We start from the raw sequence: 25,268 nt of genomic DNA, 5'->3' as shown, positions 1-25,268 counted from the left end.
ATGTAGTAGGCCACGAAGCCGCGGCCTAATTTTTCGTCCGGATCTGGCTGCGTGAGGTGCGTACCCGCGGTTGCTAAACTGTCCGCTTCCACAGCCCGACAACCTCCATAGGGTGCCCAGAGGACATGCTCAATCCCCCGTTGTGCACCAGGAAAACCCGGTCAGCAGCAACTCCAATAAGCCCCCCTTAAGAGCATGTGGCAACAGCCAGCGAATAACCTCAACCGGGGGGGGGGGGGGGTGCCGAAAGACCCACAGTGACCACCAAAATTTTAGAGGAGCTGGGAGGAAGGAGGTAAACCTGGGGGTCCCACCGTCCACCCCAAAACCCTCCAGGAGTAGAGGAGAGGCAGCTATTTACCATACCAGGAAGAGGGTAGGCACCGCTCCTGACAGACCACCGCGCCATTGGAAAGTGGGTGCTGTCGGCCAGGAGGAACGCTGCGACTCAGGCTGACGACCCGATGGTATGCGTCCTCACAAGACGTTGAATTCGCAGAGCAGCCCATGTCTAGTTGGGCTATGTCGCGGCCGACCTAATGCAGAGCTGCGGTCTGCACGCACTCGCTGGCCAGACTGGGGGACCCTATGGATCTAGATTATCCAGCTCATCGCCCAGTCTGGCAGTTGATTGTAAATTCTCACAGGAACAAAATAACAAAGGTAGGAAAAAGTTCCATTCAAAAGGAAAACATTGCCAGGACCAGAGATCCCAACAAGGGACTAGGTCCTTACTCCTGACTAGGCAGAAAAAAACTGAGTGCCTATAGCAGAGAGAGGGAGTATACCACCTGGGACCGCCCATGGGCGTAGCCAGACGTTTATTCTGCCAAGTTTCCTGCTCCTGTTGGGGGCAGTATAACCCAATGGTTATAAATACCAGGAGCTGTGTCTGTCAATGAACAAAAGAGAAAATAATAATTATATAGTAGTAATAATAATAATAACAGTAATAATTATATAAAAATAATAAAAATAAAAATGATGATGATATAATAAAAAGAATAATAATAATGATGATTTAATAACAACAATGATATATTAAAAATAATAATAATGATGATATAATTAATAAGAATGATGTAACAATAATAAAGTAATAAGAATGATATAGTAATATTAATAATAATAATAATGATATAATAATAGTAATAATGATAATGATGATATAATAAAAAGAATAATAATAATGATGACATAATAATAACCATGATATATTAAAAAGAATGATAATAATGATGATATAATAATAAGAATGATATAACAATAATAAAGTAATAAAAATGATATAGTAATAATAAAGATATAATAATAATAATAATAAGACTTATATAGTAATAATAATGATATAAAAATAATAAAGTAATAATAATGATATAATAATAATAATATAAGAATAATAAGAATAATATAGTAAAAAATTATATAATAATAATAAAGTAATAATAATGATATAATAATAATAATAATAATATAATAATAATAACAAAAATAAGAAGAAGAATATAAAAATAAAGTAATAAGAATGATATAATAATGATAATATAAAAATAAGAAGAATAATATAGTAATAATAATGATATAAAAATAATTAAGTAATAAGAATGATATAATAATAATGATAATTTTAAATAATAATAATATAGTAAAAATAAATATATAACAATAATAAAGTAATAAAAATGATATAGTAATAATAATGATATAAAAATAATAAAGTAATAATAATGATATAATAATAATAATATAAGAATAATAAGAATAATATAGTAAAAAAATGATATAATAATAATAAAGTAATAATAATGATATAATAATAATAATAATATAATATTAATAATAATAATAATAACAAAAATAAGAAGAAGAAAATAAAAATAAAGTAATAAGAATGATATAATAATAATAATGATAATTTTAAATAAAAATAATATAGTAAAAATAATTATATAACAATAATCAAGTAATAAGAATGATATAATAATAATGATAATATAATAATAATAATAAGACTAATATAGTAATAATAATGATATAGAAATAATAAAGTAATAAGAATGATATAATAATAATGATACTATAATAAGAAGAATGATATAATAATAATAATAAAGATAATATAATAATAAGAAGAAGAATATAGCAATAATAATGATATAAAATAATAAAGTAATAATAATGATAATAATAATAATGATACTATAATAAGAAGAATGATATAATAATAATAAAGATAATATAATAATAATAAGAAGAATATAGTAATAATAATGATATAAAATAATAAAGTAATAAGAATGATATAATAATAGGAATGATTGGAAGACAGATGTCGCTCCTGACATTATAATGTGGAAATGTGATGACGTCAGAGCTCTCCTCTTCTCCTCCTCCGTCCCGCCTCACACACATTACTTCCTCCTCACCTCCTCCGCCACACCCCCTCCCCTTCCCGCCAAACCCCTCCTCAGCCGCCAAGCCCCCACCTTCAAACACGACCTAGCCAATCGTAGTTCTTCGTGACCAGTTTCCCCGTCACATGACCCCCGCCGCAGCCAATCAGCGCCCGGCTCCGCGTTTCCCTCAACGAAAAGTGAAAGCGGAGGGCGCCGTCGCTACGCCGGTGACGTCACCGCGCACGGAAAGGCGGGCTCCGGCCTGTGGGTACAGTGTGGAGAACGTGAGGAGAATTCCCCTCCCTGCGATGTTGTAGTGAATGGTTTCCCGCCAGAGAGGGGACGGAGGGCGCTGACGGGTGCCGGACGCTCGCCGAGGCCGCCAGGTATTTAGCTGTGGTCGGGGGGTTGATGTGCGGTGTGTGTGAGGAGCCCGCTCCCCTCCCCCTCATTTTTTTTTGAAGTGCGCGCAACAAGCGGGTTAGTAAATGGCGGCCTCCTGTCCCCTCCCCCTCTGCTCGAATCAGCGCAGCCCGGCCGGGTGGTGGAGGAGGGAGGAGTACCGGGGGGTGTCCGCCGGCTTCCTGTACTCTGTCACCGCACAGGTACCATGGAGGGATCACCACATGGGGGGAGGAGGAAGGTGTGCGATCACCTCCTGAGGGACTACAAGCACCAGCATGGCTTGTCCGGGGGTGACCCCCTCCTCTCCCACACACTGTATATGCCAAATGGCCTGCAAGTTAAAGGGGAACTCAAACCACAACTTTTATTTTTTCATTTAGGGAGATTTATAACCCCCATCTGTGTCCCCATCAGGGAGATTTCACTTCCTGTCCTGTAACCAAAAGAGGAAGTGAGGGAATCCCAGGGTGTCACCAGAGCTAGTGCCCCCATCATGGCGATTTACTTTCACTTCCTGTCCTATGGACCAAAGGGGAAGTCTGAGGAAATCTCAGAGTGTCACCAGAAGCGGTGTCCCCATCAGGGAGATTTACCTTGACTTCCTGTCCTATGGACCAAAGGGGAAGTCGGAGGAAATCTCAGGGTGTCCCCATTGGAAGATTTCTCTTCCTGTCCCGCAGCCACAAGAAAAAGTGAGGGAATCCCAGGGTGTCACCAGAGCCAGTGTCCCCATCATGGCAATTTACCTTCACTTCCTGTCCTATAGACCAAATGGGAAGTTAAAGGAAAACCCAGGGTGTCACCAAAACCAGTGTCCCCATTGAAGATTTCACTTCCTGTTCCATAGCCAAAAGAAGTGAGGGAATCCCATGGTGTCCCCATAAGGGAGATTTACCTTCACTTTCTGTCCCAACGAGCAAAGGGGAAGTCAGAGGAAATCTCAGGGTGTCTCCAGAGCCAGTGTCCCCCCCCCCCCCCATTGGAAGATTTTATGTCCTGTCCTGTAACCAAAACCGGAAATGAGGAATTCTCAGGGTGTCGCTAGAATCAGTGTCCCCATCAGGGAGATTTACCTTCACTTCCTGTCCAGAAGACGAAAGGGGAAGTCATGTGAAATCTCGGAGTGTCACCAGAGCCAGTGTCCCTATTGGAAGATTTCACATCCTGTCCTGTAGCCAAAAGAGGAAGTGAGGGAATCCAGGGTGTCACCAGAGCCGGTGTCCGCATTTTGACGATTTCCCTTGACTTCCTGTCCCATGGACCAAAGGGGAAGTCAGAGGAAATCTCGGGGTGTTACCAGAGCCAGTGTCCCCATCAGGGAGGTTTACCTTCACTTCCTGTCCCAAAGACCAAAGGGGGAAGTCGGAGGAAATCTCAGGGTGTCACCAGAACCAGTGTCCCCATTGGAAGATTTCTCTTCCTGTTCCGCAGCCACAAGAAAAGGTGAGGGAATCCCAGGGTGTCATCAGAGCCATTGTCCCCATCAGGGCGATTTACCTTCACTTCCTGTCCCATGGACCAAAGGGGAAGTCATGTGAAATCTCGGGGTGTCTCCAGAGCCAGTGTCCCCATTGGAAGATTTCAATTCCTGTCCCATAGCCAAGTAAAGAAGTGAGGGAATTCCAGGGTGTCACCATTGTTAGTGTTTCCACTGGACGATTTCCCTTAACTTCCTGTCCTATGGACCAAAGGGGAAGTCTGAGGAAATCTCAGGGTGTCTCCAGAGCCAGTGTCTCCATTGGAAGATTTCACTTCCTGTTCCATAGCCAAAATAAGTGAGGGAATCCCTGGGTGTCCCCATCAAGAAGATTTACCTTCACTTTCTGTCCCAATGACCAAAGGGGAAATCATGTGACATCTTGGGGTGTCTCCAGAACCAGTGTCCCCCCATTGGAAGATTTCCTGTCCGGTAACCAAATCAGTAAGTGAGGAATTCTCAGGGTGTTGCTAGAATTAGTGTCGCCATCAGGGAGATTTACCTTCACTTCCTGTCCAGAAGACGAAAGGGGAAGTCATGTGAAATCTCGGGGTGTCACCAGAGCCAGTGTCCCTATTGGAAGATTTCACATCCTGTCTTGTAGCCAAAAGAGGAAGTGAGGGAATCCCAGGGTGTCACCAGAGCCGGTGTCCGCATTTTGACGATTTCCCTTCACTTCCTGTCCCATGGACCAAAGGGGAAGTCAGAGGAAATCTCGGGGTGTCACCAGAGCCAGTGTCCCCATTGGAAGATTTCACTTCCTTTCCTGTAGCCAAATAAGGAAGTGAGGGAATCCCAGGGGGTCTCCAGTGTTCGTGTTTCCATTGGAAGATTTCCCTTGACTTCCTGTCCCATGGACCAAAGGGGAATTATGAGGAAATCTCAGGGTGTCACCATAACCGGTGTCCCCCCATCAGGAAGATTTTTCCTTCACCTCCTGTCTCATAGACCAAAGGGACACAAAGTATAACTAAATGCAAAACATTATTTTAGATTGGATAGGGTGAAGCTGGATTAGAACCCCTGTCTGGTTTTATCGCTGTCTGTGTCCCCGTTGGGGAGATTCACCCTCTCTATTTCTTGTGCTTATTGTCCCCTTAGAAAATAAAAGAAAACCAGAACAGGAATTGAGGGAAAATCTTCCAATGGGGACACTAGTTCTGGTGACAATCAGGGATTTCCTCTCACTTCCTGTTTTGTGTATGGAGACAGGAAGTGAAATCTCCCAAATAGGGACCAAACTCTCTCAGGGGTTATAATCCTCCTTTGCTCTAGGACAGGGGGGTCTCCATATAAAGGGCCATCTTACTGTCTGTCAGACTTTAGGGGGGGTCCAGGCTGTCACCGGTGGGAGTAGACAATGGTGTCAGTGGGAAGAACGGTGCCTCATTTTTTGCTGTCAGTGGGGGCGGGGTTTGCCTGTCGGCGGTGGGAGGGGCTTTCCCTCGTCACTGTCGGCAGGGGGGAACATAGTGCAAAGGGCCGCAGTCAGCCTGCAGTTTGGAGACCACTATCTAAAAAAAAAGTTATTTAGGATGGAGGTCTGCTGTCGATCTTATAACTATCAATCCGCTGCTGCTCCTGCAGGGCTCTAATGAAAGCGGCAGGGTCTGCATCCCTTAAAGTGGTTTTAAACTTGCCTTTATAACTTGTGCCTATAGGTCGGCCGTCACTAAATGGCGGCCCGCGGTCCATTGGCGGCCCGCACGATGCTTTCACCCGGACCGCGAGGCCGCCTCCTTTATTCATTCAATGGTTTGCTGGGACCGCGGGTGTCCCAGCAACCAGTGACGTACTGTGTGTGCGCTGCGGTTCCCGGCCGGTGTCCTGTCGGGCCGCGAGTAGGGGCGTGACGTCACGCGCACGACCCGCCCCCCGCTCCTGACTGCGGCTCCCATTCAGCCAGGCAGCGAGTTGGGGCGTGACATTATGTGCGCGCCCCGCCCCCCTGCTCGTGGCTTCTGGCTCGGCTCCTGGCTCCAGGTATGTGGAGCACAAGGGGAGAAAGGAATGTGGTCATAGCTGCACTTAAAGCTGATGGGAGGTTTTTAAAGTCTGCAGATTGATGGGCATATTTTGTAGTGCTCATTAGAGTGCCCCATAAAAAAAATGTGCCCATCAGCATGCCCCTTATTTTATGTTAAGGGGCACTCTAATGGGCAGATTTAATGTTAAGGGGCACTCTAATGGGCAGATTTAATGTTAAGGGGCACTCTAATGGGCAGATTTTATGTTAAGGGGCACTCTAATGGGCAGATTTTATGTTAAGGGGCACTCTAATGGGCAGATTTTATGTTAAGGGGCACTCTAATGGGCAGATTTTATGTTAAGCGCAACACTGATTTACACGGTTTTGCCCATCAGAGTGCCCCCTAACATAAAATGTGCCCATCAGAGTGCCCCCTAACATAAAATGTGCCCATCAGAGTGCCCCCTAACATAAAATGTGCCCAGAGTGCCCCTTATTTTATGTTACGGGTCACGCTGATGGGCCTATTTTATGCTAGGGGCACTCTGATGGGCACATTTTATGCTAGGGGCACTCTGATGGGCACATTTTATGCTAGGGGGCACTCTGATGGGCACATTTTATGCTACTCTGATGGGCACATTTTATGCTACTCTGATGGGCACATTTTATGCTACTCTGATGGGCACATTTTATGCTACTCTGATGGGCACATTTTATGCTAGGGGGCACTCTGATGGGCACATTTTATGTTAGGGGGCACTCTGATGGGCACATTTTATGTTAGGGGGCACTCTGATGGGCACATTTTATGTTAGGGGGCACTCTGATGGGCACATTTTATGTTAGGGGGCACTCTGATGGGCACATTTTATGTTAGGGGGCACTCTGATGGGCACATTTTATGTTAGGGGGCACTCTGATGGGCAAATTTTATGTTAGGGGCACTCTGAAGGGCACATTTTATGTTAGGGGGCACTCTGATGGGCATATTTTATGCTACTCTGATGGGCATATTTTATGCTAAGGGGCACTCTGATGGGCATATTTTATGTTAGGGGGCAATCTGATGGGCATATTTTATGCTAAGGGGCACTCTGATGGCCATATTTTATGTTAAGAGCAATGCTGATTTACACGTTTTGTTTTGCCCATCAGAGTGCAACCTAACATAAAATGTGCACATCAGAGTGCCCCCTAACATAAAATATGCCCATCAGATTGCCCCCTAACATAAAATGTGCACATCAGAGTGCCCCCTAACATAAAATGTGTCCATCTGAGTGCCCCCCAACATAAAATGTGCACATCAGAGTGCCCCCTAACATAAAATGTGCCCATCAGCGTGTCCCTTATTTTATGTTAAGGGTCACGCTGATGAGCAAATTTTATGCTAAGGGCACATTTTATGTTAGGGGGCACTCTGATGGGCACATTTTATGTTAGGGGGCACTCTGATGGGCATATTTTATGTTAAGAGCAACGCTGATGGACACGTTTTTGTTTTGCCCATCTTTCTGAGTCATAGCAAAGACTTCAGATTCGGACCTCGGCCCAAAGAAAATTTTAGCAACCGGACCTCCTTGAATTTTAATTCATTACCCCTGCTATAGGTGATTCTATAATAAGGCTTATCTATAGGTACTGTAAATATCTCTTAAACTTGCACCGTTTAGGAGATATTTACATTTTATGCAGCCGATGACTTCATCGGCGCATGCGCTCAAAAGAAATGGCCGCCAGTGCCGTTTCTTCAGAGCCCTGCGCCATGACCGGCGGCACCTGTGCGCATGTGTAGGAGTGACGTCATGCGGCTGCAGCCAGTAATACAGCTGGAGTCTGCAGATCTGGAAGGAAGACCGGGGGAAGATGGATGCGGCCTCCAGTGGGGACAACGCAGGCTTCGTTTGCAAGTAAGTGTCACACAATGTGCTAGTATGCGATGTATACTAGCGCATTATGCATTTACTTTGCAGGGATGGAAAAAAAAACGTTAGGCCTCTTTTACACGGTCCGCCTCCGTAGCTCCGCGATCCCCGCTGAGCCGGCGGATGACAGCTCCGTCTCCGCTTGCAGTGTGGAGAGGGAGGTGTCTCAGCCCCCGCTGCCCTCTATGGGGGATCGGATGAGAGCGGACCGCCTGTCCGCTCTCATCCAATCCGATCCCTGAACGGAAGGAAAAATAGGGTTTCCATCCGTCCAGATTTCACGGACAGGATCGGATACGGATGTATCTCCGCTGACATCCGCTGCCCCATAGAGCTGCATGGAGGATCCGATCAGATCCGCCTAAATAACTGACAGGCGGATCTGATCGGATCGCCCGTGTGAAAGAGCCCTTAGGGTCCTTTCACGCGACCGCTCCAATCAGATCCGCCTGTCAGTTATTTAGGCGGATCTGATCGGATCCTCAATGTATCCCTATGGGACAGCGGATGTCAGCGGAGACACCTCCGCTGCCATCCGCATCCGATCCTGTCCGTGAAATCCGGATGGACGGAAACCCTATTTTCCATCCGTCCGGGTGATCGGATTGGATGAGAGCGGACAGGCGGTCCACTCTCATCCGATGATTCCCCCATAGAGATGCATGGGGCTCTGACACCTCCCTCTCTGCACACAGAGCAGAGAGGGAGGTGTCACCTTCCTGCTCAGTAGGGATCTGTGTTTACGATCCCCTGCTGAGCAGCACCGATCCGCCTATGGAGGCGGACCGTGTGAAAGGACCCTTTATGCTGGCCATACACGTATGGATTTTTGGATGAGAATATTCGTAGAACATTCTTTGAACATTCGTTGAATAGACGAATGTCGTTCGAAAATTTGTCTTTTTGCTTTTAACATTTAATTTTAAAATGAATGTAATTTCTGAACCATAACCACATACACTGCCCGAAAATTTGTTGATCGAGAAGTTTTCCCTTCTGCCCCTACGAATTTTCCCATCGCTGCAGTAGAAAAGGGACATCGATTTAACCCCACTAACGATTAGAAAATCAAACAAATTTTCTTGAAACGGAAATTTCCAGATGAAAATCTATGTGTATGGCCAGCCTAAGACTTCCTCTTTAAGACTCGATTTTCCTTTGAGAGTATCTCACCAAAATGTACATTTTTGTTGCAGGGGATGCCCAAAATCTGACTTGTATCTTAGCGCGGTCTTGTAATAAAGGGCAAATCTTCCAGTAGGGACATTAGTTCTGGTGACCTGGGTGAGCCCAGAGGAATTCTTTTTAATTTGCAGGGATTTCCTCTCACTTCCTGTTTGGCTATAGTGCAGGAAGTGAAGGGAAATGTCCACGGTGGGGCACAGATGGCAGAAAAAAATCTGACAGGTTATTATAATTGGGGATGCACCGATCGGATATCGGCACCGATATGGCCATTTTTGATGGATCGGGGGATCGGTAACATTGACCGATCCACTGGCCGATCCGGTTTTTGCTGAGTAACGGCTCAGCCATCCCTTACTATATGCAGTAGTAGTATGGGATGGGAGCCGCTACTTCCTGTATAGGTTTGGCTCACAGGCGGCGTGATATCAGATGCAGGCTCACAGGCGGCGTGATATCAGATGCAGGCTCACAGGCGGCGTGATATCAGATGCAGGCTCACAGGCGGCGTGATATCAGATGCAGGCTCACAGGCGGAGTGATATCAGATGCACTCCGCCTGTGAATGGAGGAGCCACACACATGAAGCAGTGGCTTTGCTCTGTACTGCAGCCGCTTGCTTTGTGTGTAGCTCTGGATCGGTTCCCGTATCGGTATTGGCGATTTCACAATACCAGATATCGGTATCGGATCCAAAAAAAGTCAGATCCCTAATTATAACCCTCCCTTACTCTATCCAGTGAAAAAAAAAAAAAAAGTTTTGCCTATAGTTCTACTTTAAGAGCTCTATGGTCGCAGCATACACTTTCCTTTTATAACATAACATTTGGAGCAAACCAGAGGTTTGGACAGGTATCCCTCATGGACTATTGGACAGACCACTTGAGTAAAATCAATACAAATTTTTATTAAACATATAAAAAGAACACATCATATACAATGCAATAAAGTGTCCCTGCCATGGGACACTATACATATGTATAAGAGAACATGACAGCGGTATACATGTCAAATTGCGGTGGTGAGATATCAATAGTGCCTAACATGTTTCAGACTGTATGAGGTAACGTCCTTCTTCAGAGGCTTCATCTCAGTTCACACACATATTTAGATAAGACAGTATCATATAGATATAAGTAATAATGGACTGTTATATACTGCAATATACATCTTTGTATTATGGTACTCATGTATCCATACAGGACTGACAACTAAATGTGACTAGAAACGCAGACAAGTCAGTTCTGTGAAGCACCAATAAACAGGTCACTGCTGTAAGGACCGCTACTCAGGTGACCTGACACAATGGGCGGACTAGGAGCTGCAGGCATCACCCCGGTACAACCACTTCTTCAAGCTGATGTACAGGCACATCGGTTTGTGGGAAGTGGTTAAAAAAAGTTTTATTGTTGCAGCCACATGTATTGGAGAGCGGTGTTCCTTGTCTGCTAGCAAAGCCTTTGGTTTTATATTTGTAAAGTGGCTAAACAATGTTTGTTTTCTTACAGGCACCTGTTTTGATACCGTAAGCAATCTGCCAGTGTAGACAGGCATTGGAACCCAAGGCCAGGAAAATGCCGGGAGTTACCCAGTGTGAAAGTCAAACTGTCCTGGCCAAAGCCAGTCCCACCAGAAAGAACCGCCTATCTCTACGCTTCTTCCAGAAAAAAGAAACTAAAAGGACCTTAGACTTTGCCGAAACACCGCAAACCGAAAGCCAGAATGTAGAGGAGAAGGAGCCCGAAGTGTAAGCAAACTGACTCGTATGCTAGTGCTCTTGGTATTGTTTTGAACATTTAGAATCTTCGGTTGATCCGTCTTTCAATATACATGTAAAAAAGATCAAATTACTAGCCGGTATCAAGTTCCAGGAACCTTGAGGTGATTGTACATATCTGCAGCAGTCACCATTGCCTCCCCCTCTCTAAAAGCTGGGTCTTTCTGATAGGTCTGACACTTCTGGGTACCATTTGAGTTTATTTCCCTCTCCTATTCCTGTTGGGCCTTTACTAATAATGGCTGCCTCTTTGGCTTATAGGAATAAGTGGGAGGAGGGGACAGGCAAGCTATTACCAGGAAGTACAGGCACCTTCCCCAATCAAAACTGCCAAGCATCTGTGCACATAATTGACCATGAAAGCTGCTACAAGTTTAGATGCCTGCACATTTTACCCACTAGTAGTATATTATGTGAAAGTCACTTTAACATGTTAATGTATAAAGAGCCTTGCCCCTGTATACATTCATTGTCTGTAGTGACAGCCTTTTTGAGCCTCTGGCAACAGACTCTGAAAGTAATGATTGTTTGCTAGGGACCATGTGATCTAGACTCAGGCTTAGACTTAGGCTTGTTCAGAGCAATAAAAGGAGTGTGTTTTAATGAATGTGATTTAGATTCATAAAGCTGATGTGCAAAAAATCCTGTCAAGTTTAAGTGCTGCCCTTCTGAATATGTGAAGCTCAAACTTGGTCCTAAAATCTGAGGGACGGGTCTAATGTAGGTATCTGACAGCACAACACAATGACTGCACCTTACTGGATTTGTAACTGTCCTAGGCAGAGTATGCCCACTTTAAAGCAGTCCTCCTGTTTATACCTGTACTGTAAAGAGTGTAAATTGTTCAGACATTAGCTTGGAAAATAATTTGTGTTATATCTTCTGGGTGCCCTGCAGCTCCCATTGGTATTTCCTACATTACAGGATACAGTTGGCTTTCCAGGGGAGTGTTAAAAGCAATAGGGTTACTTTAAGGCCTTGTTCACAAAGGGCATACTGAAACGTACATCTGTGGAAGGCTGTTTACACAGGCATGTGGATGCATAGGTGTTCTGTGCATTATGTCTGAGACGCAATGGCTGCATGGACACGCATTGCTTCTAATCTGTCATCTGTACAGGTGCACGGCCCCAAACTCATAATGTGTTCAGGGCCATGCACCTGCACGTTGGGAGCAGCCTCTGTGTCTGTGCAGCTGCTGCATCCCAATTGAAATCTGTGGCACTGCCTGCACAGGGATGCACGTAACACCAGTGTATCCCCATGCAGGATAAACACGGCCCTCCAGAGACCTACTTTGGTACGCCCCATGTGAACAAGGCCAAACATGCAAATTTTATTAACCTTTAATAGAAGTTCATAAATGGTCATGTCCTTACGCAGTTTGGTTTACCACTTTTTTATATTTTTTTCTATGTACACTTTTTAGTTGTGTTTAAAGGACAAGTTCTCCTTTGGGAACATGTTACTTGTTTTTAAGAGGAGAAGTTGTGTTTCCACTCTGCAGCCACTTCCCAACCCACCGCTTTTAGTGACAGCAAGCTGGGGAACTTCTCCCCAAACTCACTGTTGCAGTATCAAAAAAAGTGTCCGTGCGGGGCTCCACGAACCACCATACTGTGAAGGGGAGAACTACAACTACCGACAGCCTTTGGGGCTATTGGCTTGTAGTTCTCAATGAACTACCTACCAGTGTGCTGTTGAGCTCTCAAAGTAGTTCATTGTCTCTTTCTGTCATGTAACTACTTGCCTGTATGAGGAGATGGCTTGCACAGTCTGCATGCCACACACGAATCTGCTGATCGCAGGTGCAATGTTTTCCAGGTTCCTAGAAAAAAAAAATATAAATGTGCTGCTTTTTTATTTTATTTTTGGAAAAAGATGTTTACAATTTTTACTAAGGTGAACCTATCCTAAAAATGTAATCTTCGGTGTCAATTTTCTTGTAATTGCAATGTGTTTTCTTTTTTTTTTTTTTATAGTTCTGATCAAGTAGTTCCTGCTGCTCAGTTATCCCCTCCTGCTTGCTGTGTGAAGAAAGAAAGCCTAGTTCCATTTGTAGGCTTTAACAACCTCGGCAACACATGCTACCTTAACAGCGTTCTTCAGGTATATAGCTGACCGTGTTTGTTCTTATATTACAAGAGTTGGCATTTTCTTTTGTCTGAAACTTGGCATGTCCCTTTGCACTTCAGGTTTTATGTTACTGCCCCGGATTCAAGAGCGGAATTAAGCACTTGTGTGAGGTTATTTCCAAGAAGAGGGAGACTTCAAAGGATGAAAACGAACAGGTGCTTGAAAAGGTAAACTGTTTAGTATATCTTCTACTGAGTTTCAATACTAAAGGCAAGTTCACATTTTCCGCAAAAAATAACAAAGGCACATATTTTTGCAGAACAGAAATGTGCCTTTATTTCCCCCTGAAGACCTTTTAGCTGTGAATCTTGAGTTCAATGTAAAGCTCCTGCGGACTCTTTCTGTTAGAAAGCTGGAGGAATGAATGAACTATCGGGGCGCTTATCAGTTCTCCCATAGTTCATTGGGAACTACAAGCCATCTGCCGTAGTGGAAGACAGGAATTGTAGTTTCTTCATTCACAGATGGTGGAGCCATAGCCACGCCAATTTTAAAATGTGACAGCGAGGAAGGGGAACCCTTGCCTGCTGTCAAAGGTAGTAGGGGAGGTGCTGGAGCATGCTACACCCTAAATACAGGTTTATCATGTAACGTGCTCCAAAAGCGAACTTGGCCTTTTTAAAGTTGTAAAACTGTTCACTTAATTCTGTGCATATTGGGTATTAAAATAAACACAGAGCCATTATATTTCCAAAGCTAATTACAGGGTTCGTACGGTCCTTGAAAACCTGGAAAAGTTTTGGAATTTTGAGATGACACTTTCCAGGTCATGGAATCTTAGGATTCCACAAAGGTTTTGGAAAAGTCATGGAAATATACTGGGGGGGAGCGGCGGGGGCAGTGGATGCTTAAAGACTTTAGTGTAATTTATTATTTTATTCAGTAATGTTTGTCAGTGCCACATACTATTTGTCTTCCGGGTCCGCGGTATGCCCGTGCGCTGTCACTGGCCAGCAGCAGCCGAGGAGATGATTGTTTACCAATCACTGGCAGCGGGGAGGGCCGGCCGCGGTTTGCCTGGATGTGACTGGCCAGCAGCAGCAAACCAATCACAGGCAGTAGAAGCGTCACTGGAGGGCGCCGGCCGCATGAACGTGATGATGACGCGGAAGGGGGCGGTAACTGTTTCGGTTACGGCACCCCCGCATCATCACGTTTATGCGGCCGGCCGGCCCGCCCTCCAGTGATGCTTCCGCTGCCTGTGATTGGTTTGCTGCTGCTGGCCAGTCACATCCAGGCAAACCGCAGCCGGCCCTCCCCGCTGCCAGCGATTGGTAAACGATCATCTCCTCGGCTGCTGCTGGCCAGTGACCGACAGTAGGGCAAACTGCGGCCCCGGAAGGACACCTACTGTACCAGTCCTATACGGGGAATGTAAAAAATAAATGTCAAATTATAAAGCATCCAATCCTGAGTCGCCTTTCTTTGAACTCTTTTCTGCCTGTTTGTGGGACTGTTAGGTTCGGCCTAAGAGTAGTAAGCGCCGCATTTTGTGCATTTCTGTGCCATCCATATCACTGTCCAGCTGCACCTTCATGACTGCCTGAACTGCTTTATTTCGGCAAGCAGGAGCGCCCATTATTACTGTTCTTTCTCCAAGAGTAAGTGCCGCATTTGTGCACCATCAGATCTGTGCCATCCATACCAGTCCGCCTGCACCTCATGACTGTGGCTTGGGCCTAAAAGATTACTGTGCTGCATTTTGTGCATCTGACTGTGCCATCCATACCAGTCCGCCTGCACCTCATGACTGTGGCTTGGGCCTAAAAAGATTCTTATTTAATACGTATACATAGACATTTCATGAAACATTAGGTCATGAATATTTACGTAAAGTCATGGAAAAGTCATGGAATTTCATTGGTGAAAATGTGTATGAACCCTGTAATTAAATGTTTACTCTGATTTACTTGGGTATAGACTGTTCATTTAGCAACCTTCTACTGTTTCCTATATGGTTTAAATGAACTTGCATACTTTGGTACTATAAAGTTTATTTTATTGAACAGGATGGTGTGAAGGAAGACTTGCCTGCCAGCCATGAAGTTATCTGCAGTCTAAGCTCTCTGGTTCACTCTGCTGAACACCTACAGCTTAGCTTTCTTTTGAATCCAGAAAATTGTGACACTGAACTTGCTGCTCAGCCAAGAAGACTCCTCAACACATTAAGGTATGATCTAATGGTGTTATCTGGCCTCTCTTTATTTTTTAAATTTGTGAAAGAAGCTTGCCTTACAAAATCCTCTAGTGTCCCTCCCTGGTGAAGACAGAAAAGGTGTTCCAAAAATTGTACTGACAAATCTCCCTTCTACTCTATGGATGACTAGGTGTTTGACCTAGAATCAAGTAATTTAAAAATTCTATGTAGGTTTTTAGTATATGTTTTTATTTTATAAGCAAGATATTAGAATTTGAGTTGGTAAAATGCTAAATACTGGGGGAAAAAAAGCACACTGCATAAAAAAAAAACATCCATATTGGATTGAGCTACCATTGGACACAGTCAATACATATTTTAGCTGGAAATTCTGAGCACTTCATGGACTTCTGACCTTTTTTGGAATTTGTTTTTTTTTTGTTTTTTTTTTTGTTTTTTTTCTCTTTAAAACAAATGTGTCTCCTGTCACTTTAAATAGTTTGGGACCATGCTGGTCCAAGCAAACGATTTCCTTCACGAAGTGCTACTTTGGCTCTAAGCACTGTATGAACTGTATGTAGCTTCACCTACATGTACAGTGCTGGTTGTGAGACAGACTTCCTGTCTCACTCCTGGAACAATGCAGAGAGTTGTTCTGTGCAGCGTTTAGCCATTCATAGGAAGCTTTGTATTTTGTGAATGAATACAAAGCTTCCTTTGGCAGGCTGATAACATCACACTGACTCAGCCAGTCAGAGGAAGCTTTGTATTTTTTTTTTTTCCGCGAGTGAGACAGTCTCTCTCAGCCATTACCCAGCACTGTGTACTGTAGGTAGGTAGCTAAAGTTACATGCAGTTCATACAGTGCTTAGAGCCAGTTCCATGCTTAGTGATGAAAATAATTTTAATTAGTTTTGGGGAGTGTAGGGAAGTTAGAACCCCTGTCAAAATGTTACTGTTGTCACCCTCTTTTATCCTGGTGACCAGTGTCAATGGTACCTGTAAAGTGCTGAGAGAACACAAATTTTACAGTTCCTGGAAAACAAGGGTAAGGGTTAATCTCCTAATGGGTGACACGGTTCAGTCTCTCATTCTAGAGAGATTTTTTTTCTTACGTTCTATTGAGTATCTGGGTCATAAACTGAAGGTAAATCTCCCCAGAAGGCTCTGACAGCAAAAATAAAAAACACAGATGGGAGTATTAACCCTTCCATGCTTGATCTCAAACGAATAAAGTTGTTGGCTTAAGATGCACGTAAAATAGTTCCAGTGTAGCAACTAAATACAGGTGAGGTGTGTGTGTGTGTATATTTTTATATCCATATTAATGCTTTTGGTAAAATTAATCCATCCAGCATCCTCTTTGTGTTTTGTAATGCGTTTATGCTTTTTAACAGGGAACTTAATCCCATGTATGAAGGATACCTTCAGCATGATGCACAGGAGGTCTTGCAGTGCATATTGGGAAACATACAGGAAGCTTGTCAGGCTCTCAAAAAGGAGATGGAAAGCTTACAAATACAAGACACAGCCAAACCCCAGCCTGAAAAAGGATCCAACCCATGTGAAACCTCAACTGCCACCCAGGAGAAGCCTCAAAATGATTCTTCATGCACAGGACCTGAGGCTGAAACAAATGTAAATGGGAAGCGAAAGAACGAGAACGAAGTTGGTAATGTAAAGAAAAGGACAAAGCTTTCCAAAGAGCCATCTCTGGAAGAGCACCGAGTGACCAGATCTAAGAGGAAGTCTGATAAACAAGATGACAAAGTGGATGGTCCTAAAACTGCTACTGAGGGCTCTGCTTCCAATCCTAATCAAAAGAAATCCAGATTAGGCCTTAATTGGTTGAAGTCTGGAAAACAGCCTAGTATTCTATCCAAGTTCTGTAACTTAAGTAGGACCTCCAGTACATCACCTAAAAGTCCTCCAGCTGAGCACCAGGTCCAAAGTATAAAACCAAAGCTTGAGAGGACAGAGAGTGAGAAGCCAGTAAAAGATCATGATGGCTGCAAACCAAAGGAAAGCAAAGACGCAGAACCTTCCCAGAATGGTTAGTTACATGTATCTGCTCGTTCTTATTGCAGAATGGTTAGTTCTTATTTGCTAAATTCTGGTTCTTACAATAAAATGAAGTCTGCACATACAGAAAGGCATTTCAGAGATCCGTAACCTTAAAATGTATGTAAACCCTCACAATAATTTTCTTCTTTGGTTGTCAAAATATACCACCAAAATTGTTTTATCTGCTCAATAAGTGCAGAAAAAAAACTGCTGTCAGAAGTACAGTGATGTCCTGTGTGCTCCTCAGTCTGCAGTGTTGTCAGCCCTTATTCATCTCTGAACTACAAAACTCCTCCCCATGATTTGGGGAGAGGTGTTCTGTAGACAGCTCAAGTACAAAAAAAACACTTGGCGCTAGACCCAGGGGAAATCTTCCACCCAACTTCTTTCTACAATGCCCATCAAGGGTGCAGGCCTCCTCTGACTGTGAAGTCCTCTGAGCACACTGCAAAAAACGCAGAGGGCATGACCACCTCGTGTATAACCATTAATTTTTATTGAATCCACATAAGCAAAAAAATACTTGCATACGAAAGAGTTAGTAAGCCAAACAGATCTGCTCCAGCCGTAACGCAATGGCAGTAAGTCCTGGAGACAAATGGTTGGACTGTTTCAGGTATCATGCCCCTTTTCTCACCTCTGGCGGCCGTGACCTCCTGTGTGTCTTTTGCAGAGGTGTTATGTAGTCACATCTTCGGGTGACAATGCTGCTTCTCCATAGATGCAATACAGTGATTAATACGCCATAAGGCCAAAAGTTTATTGGCAGGCCGCAGGCATGATCACCAGCTGAAAAGGGAATAAGAGCCTGGGGTTGTTGGTGTGGAGTAAACCTACCTATGCTCTGCACCTCTGCATTTGAACCCTGCACTGGATATGTGAAACACTACTTCATTTTGAAGGTTAAAGGCTTGGAGCCTGACTTAAGGTCTAAAAGTGCATGCATTGGGGGCTATTCTATAATGGAGTTTAACTTGCCATTAAAAAAAAAAAAAAGCAGTAAAATAGAAGTACAAAAATGGATTACAAATCAAGACTACAGCACCCTATTGATCACTGGCATGCCTGTTGTCATGCTTGGAAAAGATGTTTTAAACCGGTTGCTAACCTCCTGGAATAATTCAGTTGTTATGGTCAGTTTGGAAAAGCAACAATACTTGCAGTATTTTTAGAAAAGCATAAATATTGGGAATATTTTTATCTCTGCATTATTTGCTAATTTTTATCATTCAGTATCGTATATTTTCAATAAGGAAAAATGTATTGCATGAGTGAGTGGAGTTTATAAATGCATTGTAGACTTTCACAGTATTTTGCAAGTAGGAATTCAATTGGCAAACATTTTTTAATGGGGTTTTATTGCCTTAAAGTGGTTCTAAAGGCAGGAGGTTTTTTACTGTTATGCATTAAAGTGGCTGTAAACCCAGATGATAAAAAGTTAACTGAACATTTATGCTAACTCAGCAAAGCCGCAAAACTCATTTGTGCACAGTCTGGCAGGGACATGAGCAGCCTGTCATCTGTAATCCTCCCCGCTTTGCTACTGGAAATAAATCTTGACGCATGCAAAAAATGTCACCATGCTGCCTCTCCTTTTGACATGCAAAAGAGAGACCCGTGCTGGAGCATGAGTGAAGGGTGCATGCCTCAGTGGAAGTCTGTTTAGTTTCAAGATGTTGTAACCATCATATACATTAGTTCTCAGACATGTTCAATAAAAATCTAAAGCTCTGTGTTTTTTACCTCAGTATTTTCATTTCTAAGCCTATCACAGCTCTCTGAAAATCTCCAGTCTGTGGGCAGCAGAGTCCTGACTTTACTGGCACCACCTCCCAGCTTGTACATACCACCTCCCAGCATGGAGTGTCGTGCATGCACACTTCCAGCACTCTGCATGCTGCTAAGCTGTGTAGAGCTGGAAGGTGGGGCCATTGATGTCACTACTCTGCCTTCGGAGCTCCTGTGCATAGACACTCCCATGGACTGGAGATTTTCAGTGAGCTGTGACAGGCTTAGAGTTGAGAATACTGCAGTAATACAGTGATTTGGATTTTTGTGTTACACACCTGAGTCCCCTCTCGATCCAGCAATGTGCATAACAGCAGCAGCTTTCCTGGGTCTTTCTCTCCCCATTGGCTCACACAGCAGCGGGAGCTATTGGCTCTAAAGTAGATTGTGCAATCAAATTGTATAGTGCAGAGGTCTCCAAACTTTTTTAAACAAAGGGCCACTTTGCTGTCCTTCAAGCGTTGGAGGGATCCAGACTGGTCAGTGAGAGTGAAAATTTGTCCTGGCATAAGTGGTAGTATACCGTACCCCCTTATTTGGTGAAGAAATAAAGGCCCATTATGGGTGTCAATGGGAGGAATAGCGCCCCAAGGACCAGATAAATGTAGGCGAAGGGCTGTTTCCTGCCCCAGGGCAAGTTTGGATACCACTAGTATAGTGTGGGGCCAGATTTATGTTTACTGTGACACCCCCTGCATTGCAAGGGTTAAATGCTCATTAAATCTAAGGGTAGGGTAATACGGTGTACTCTCCTTATACTTGACTTCAGAAGGCTAACTCCATCTTTGCCACTGGTCTCACAAAGCCGCCTCCTCCTTAGATGTGACTCACTGTAGTGTCATTGTTTACAATGCATGGCCGGGAGTAATGTGTATAATTCCAGAATTCTGCTTGAATGGTTTTAGGTCAGCAATAAAATGTAAAGTCTTTCCAACATCGTGCAAAACCAATAGGAGGATGCCTGTGGGTTGTCACTCTGCAATTCAGTAAAATGGGCTGTAGACAATTTAGGTTACATGCTGTAAAAATGTCTTGACCTACTAATTCAGTCTTCAATGTTGAATAAAGGCGATTTAATCTTGCCAACAATCATGCTTTTACCTAAATAACTTTTGCTCTTTGGTTTGGATGGTGCTTGCTGCAACTTTTTAAATGCCAAGAAAAGAATCTTTCTGTACCTGAAATAATATACTTCATAATTCTAGAGTCAACTGATTTGGAACTGGTGGAGAAATTGTTCCAGGGCCAACTGGTGCTGCGGACTCGCTGTCTTGAGTGCGAGTGTTACACTGAGAGAAGGGAAGATTTCCAGGACATCAGTGTACCTGTGCAAGAAAATGATCCCCCCAAACTGGAGGAGAACTCTGATAGTGAGTACATGAACTATTAACATATTTTTCCATATTTTACAATGGGGGTCTTCTCTGCCTTTTGTATAGATGTATTCAGTGTCTTGCCTAATCTGTTCATATGTTTACAAACTGCTGCTTTCATTTTTCCAGTTGGGTAGTCGTTTTGTTTAGGTTGCTGGAAGCTGAAATTGTTGGTAAAGTGAAATTAAAGTCGTGTTTGTTATTTAAAAAAAAAAAAAAAAAACCTACTTGCCTGCTCTGCGCTGTAGTTGTGCACAGAGCAGCCCAGATCCTGCTCTTTTCGGGGTCCTTTTCCGGTGCTCCTGGACCCTCCCTGAGTGCCCACACAGCAAGCAGCTGTGGCTCGGCCCCGCCCCCTCTCCCTATTGGCTCACTGACTGACAGCAGCGGGAGTCAACAGCTCCCACTGCTTTCTCAGCCAATGAGGGAGAGCCTCCGGACTACGTGGGTCACGTGCAACTTTGCTGGATTGAGATGGGGCTCAGGTAAGTATGAAGGGGGGCTGCTGTATATGACAAGTTTATCTTGATGCATAGAATGCATTAGGATGAAAAGCCTTCTGCCTTTAGAACCATTTCAAAACCACCAATATCTGTCAGAATTGGACATTAGCATGGATTGTCAGATGTTTTGGATGTGGCTTCCTGAAGAGGAACAGCTTCAAGATCATTTTGATAAGGTTTACCCGTCCCGCTAGGGAGAGCCAGAGCTTAGTCCAGATCCTAATTTTATTCGGAACCGTGTTAGAAGAGGGCTAATGTTGAGCACACTATATTGATTCGGGTCCGCCGAAACCACCACCCCCAGATACTTAAATTTATCAACCACTGGAACCGGGCAGTGAGAGTCCAGTGGTTGAGCGGCGTCCGCATCCAGATGCAGCAGCACCGATTTGGACCAGTTGATGGTGAGGCCCGAAAACCTCCCAAACCCAGTGATCGAGGAACAGCTTAAACAACGAGATCTTTACCTAATATGGCTTATTTTGGGTTTTTTTTTTTTTTTTTTGTTTTTTTTCCTAAAGGAAACCACTAGTTGTAAAATGTAAGAGCAATCCTTCTGTACTGTAGACAGTTGACAAGGAGGGATATGTGCTCTTAAAGAGTTGGCCTATCTTAAAAGCTTTAAACAGGAGCCTGTAAACCATTTTAAAGTGTGTATCAAGCCAGAAACTATTCTTTTGGTTGGAGTGAGAGGACCAAGAATGCCTGTTAGTGTGTTTTTGTTTTTTTATTCTTCTGCTGTATAGGACTCCAAAGGCCTGCTGACCATCAACAGGAAGTGAGGGAAAATCTGCAACAGTGACACAAACAGAAATAAAGTTGTAGCATTTCCCATACTTTTACTAAGGAAGAAAAAAAAAATCTAAAGTTCTTTTGCTTGCCTCTGTACCTCCTGATTTAGTTGTATTGAACACGGTAGACCTAATTCTAGAGGGCTCAGTATTTAATTATTACAGGTGCTTGTATAGCACTGTCAATTTACACAGTGCTTTACATATATAATTATACATTCATATTTGTCCCTGCCCTCAAGAAGCTTACAATCTAAGGTCCCGAACTCACATTCATAACATGCTAGGGACAATTTAGACAGGAGTCAATTAACCCAGTGGTCCTCAACTCCGGTCCTCAGGGCCCACTAACAGGCTAGATTTTAAGTATTACCTTGGGGAGATGCAGACTAGAATACGGCAATCACTGAGCAGCAAATGATATCACCTGGGATGTATTTCAGTTATCTTGCAAATCTGGCCTGTTAGTGGGCCCTGTAGGCCAGGGTTGAGGACCACTGAATTAACCTACCAGAATGTAGTGGGTAGGAAACGCACAGGGAAACATACAAACTCCAGGCAGGTTGTACAGTTGGGATTCCAATTGACGACCCTAGTGCTGCCAGGCAGAAGTGCTAACCACTTAGCCAGTATTCAATTTCAGTGAAATTGTTTTTAGTAAAAAAAAGTGGTGCAGGGTTAGAATATTTGATTGTAATGCTCCTTGCTATTTGGGGAGGCTTTCCTTCACTTCCTGTTTGTAAAATGGCAAGTAGTAAGAAGAAACATCCCCACAATGTGAACCTTACCAATTTTATTTAGTTGAAAAGTTTTGGCTGGCCAAAATATTGTCTTGGCATGATGGCATTGGACAAGCCCATAGAAAACTAACATTTTGTTCTTTTTAACAGTCTCTCCTGATCCCAGAATGGAAATCAAGACCTTGAAATGGGCCATATCCCAGTTTGCGTCAGTGGAGAGAATTGTCGGAGAGGATAAGTACTTCTGTGAAAACTGCCATCATTACACAGAAGCAGAGAGAAGCCTTTTGTTTGACAAGATCCCAGAAATAGTAACCGTCCATCTGAAATGCTTCGCTGCAAACAGCTCAGAGTAAGTCTTATTAGGGAAAAAAAAATCTGAGTTTAGGTCAGCCCCTCCCCCTCAATACTCCCATTTAAAAAAAAAATGCCCTATGGCATACTTATTTGCTAGACTTTGGTTTTTCTTTGGCTTTGACTAAATGCCGCTTCTGTGACGTGCCTCCTACAGAGAATGGGTTCTGTGTCAAGTAGAAGCACTGATTGGTTGCTTCTACCTCATACAGAACCGGTCCTTGGTCACGATTTTAAGAAGCATTTTCTTAAAGGAGTGGCTTGTTGTAGTGAGCCATCTCCAGAGTACAAGTATTTGTTTACATTGGAAAGCAAAGTGTTCCTATTTGAATGGGCTAAAAGTTCTCAATTGGAGGCGTTCAGTTTTTAGAATACAGTAGACTAAAAAGCCTATTTAAACTCAGTCCAGCATGTATTCTTTTTTTATTTTAATTTTTTTTAGGTATTTTTAATTTCAACTGGGAATACACCAGTAGCACACTTTTTTTATTCTGATGCACCCAGAATCTGGTGTAGCTGTGCATGGCTACCAATCAGTTTCTAACTTCAGCTTGTTTGTTTAAAGTGCTTGTAAATACCTTTTTTTTTTTTTTTTTAAACAAGTTATACTACCCCCCCCCCCCCCCCCCCCCACACACACACACACACACACAGCCTGTTCCCTACTATGCATGCACGAGTCGTGCTGCGCTTTCTAAATGGTCCGGCCGCATTCTGGGACACACAGGTCCCAGAAGACGGGGGGGGGGGTTGGGAGAGGAGGGGCCAGATATGTCTTAGATTGCTGGGCGGCAATCTTATAGAATGTGGAAGCTGGTACCCCCAAAGTGCCTAATGTGGAAGGGGGGGAGGCGTGAACAAGCAAAGCTTCCTCTTTTGGGTGGAGCTCTGCTTTTAAGCTTTGACGTAACCTGGAAGCTGCTTACAATACAGAGCTGCACCAGATTTTGCATACTCCAGTTTTAGTAAATAACCCCCCTGTCTTAGGTTGACGATGCTCACTCGCCATACAAAATCTATGGGGACATAGCATTGTTACCTTGGAAAAGAGTGTTAGGACTACGGAATACCTAGCACACTTCTCATCGCCATCCTGTGGGGGGTGTCCTGTAATCCACAAAACAGAGCAATGTAATTTATAAGATTGCAACACATGAAGTTATTAGTTCTAGATTTCTGGCAGGATCCATCAATATTTTTTGCACTTATCAAACATATGACTAGCTTTCAGTGGCACATATTTTAGACAAAAACTAAGAAGCTCATTGTTATAGTTTACATGCACTTTAACCTCTTTTTGTTTTTACAGATTTGACTGCTATGGAGGCCTTTCTAAAGTAAACACCCCTTTATTAACACCATTACAACTCTCTCTGGAGGAGTGGAGTACCAAACCATCCACAGACCTCTATGGTCTGTTTGCGGTAGTGATGCACAGTGGAGTGACTATAAGCAGTGGCCACTATACTGCATATGTAAAACTCAGTGACCTCAGTAACTTTGAACTCAACCAGATCAAATTCCCCAGCGACCACCATGACATCGTTAAGACGGAACCTTTAACGCAGGATGTCCAAACATCCGATGAAAACCATGATGGTGAAACTTCATTTCGAGCCAATACAAACTTGCCATCAAGTAGTAAAGTAAATAAAAAGGGAACGGATGCAGTTGGACTTCTTGGCGGACAAAAAAGTAAATCTGACTTTGAGCAGCTGCCAACACCCAAAACACCTAAAACTGAAAGAGTTTCCAGTGCTGTATCGGGCGATAAAGGACTATCTGACGCCAACGGCGATCTCCATTCGGATAATGATCAGAAAGTTCAGTCTTTTTCAGATGGACTCTGCTCGAGTAAATCCGCTGCCCATTTGTTACAAATTTTAAAGGAGTATGAAGGCAAATGGCTGCTTTTTGATGACTCTGAAGTGAAGGTCACAGAAGAGAGGGACTTTCTCACTACGATTTCCCCCACCACTCAGTCTACATCTACTCCCTATCTGCTTTTCTACAGAAGACTAGCGAAGTAGAGTCCACCTACACTCTGCACTTTGTATATTGTGTAAAGTCTTCCATTGTTGGGAAAGGACAGTTGTGTATATATTTGTATTTTGTATATAACAAATCTTACTGGATTGACGAGTCACAGTTATCACCATAAACCTGTGGACCTATTGTGTTAAGCGTTTGTATATAGAGTTTATGGTTTTGTTCTTGTACATTTTTCAGACACTTATTACACTTG

General features: G+C 43.5%; 1 protein-coding gene across 1 annotated transcript; it reads left to right on the top strand.

The window, feature by feature from the left end:
* Positions 1–2,616: 2,616 nt before the first annotated feature.
* Positions 2,617–25,102, top strand: USP1 (ubiquitin specific peptidase 1). Its single transcript, XM_082265158.1, has 9 exons — positions 2,617–2,782; positions 10,869–11,107; positions 13,120–13,246; positions 13,333–13,440; positions 15,283–15,443; positions 16,808–17,463; positions 20,468–20,632; positions 22,820–23,021; positions 24,333–25,102. Exons 2-9 carry the CDS (start codon positions 10,935–10,937, stop codon positions 25,051–25,053), a joined length of 2,313 nt encoding a protein of 770 aa, XP_082121284.1. The 5' UTR covers positions 2,617–2,782; positions 10,869–10,934; the 3' UTR covers positions 25,054–25,102.
* The last annotated feature ends 166 nt before the right edge of the window (positions 25,103–25,268 follow it).

This window comes from Pelophylax lessonae (genome assembly GCF_965119305.1).
Source record: "Pelophylax lessonae genome assembly, chromosome: 8".
In the NCBI taxonomy this organism is placed as follows: Eukaryota; Metazoa; Chordata; class Amphibia; order Anura; family Ranidae; genus Pelophylax; species Pelophylax lessonae.
Note: the sequence above shows the minus strand (reverse complement) of the source record. Positions and strands in the feature narration are given on the sequence as shown.

Bases quoted from the DNA above. Each gene is read 5' to 3' on its own strand.
- USP1 (XM_082265158.1), top strand. From the start codon at position 10,935: ATGCCGGGAGTTACCCAGTGTGAAAGTCAAACTGTCCTGGCCAAAGCC. The intron at 11,108-13,119 runs GTAAGCAAACTG...TTTTTTTTATAG, and splicing joins GAGGAGAAGGAGCCCGAAGT to TTCTGATCAAGTAGTTCCTG. The intron at 13,441-15,282 runs GTAAACTGTTTA...TTTATTGAACAG, and splicing joins ACGAACAGGTGCTTGAAAAG to GATGGTGTGAAGGAAGACTT.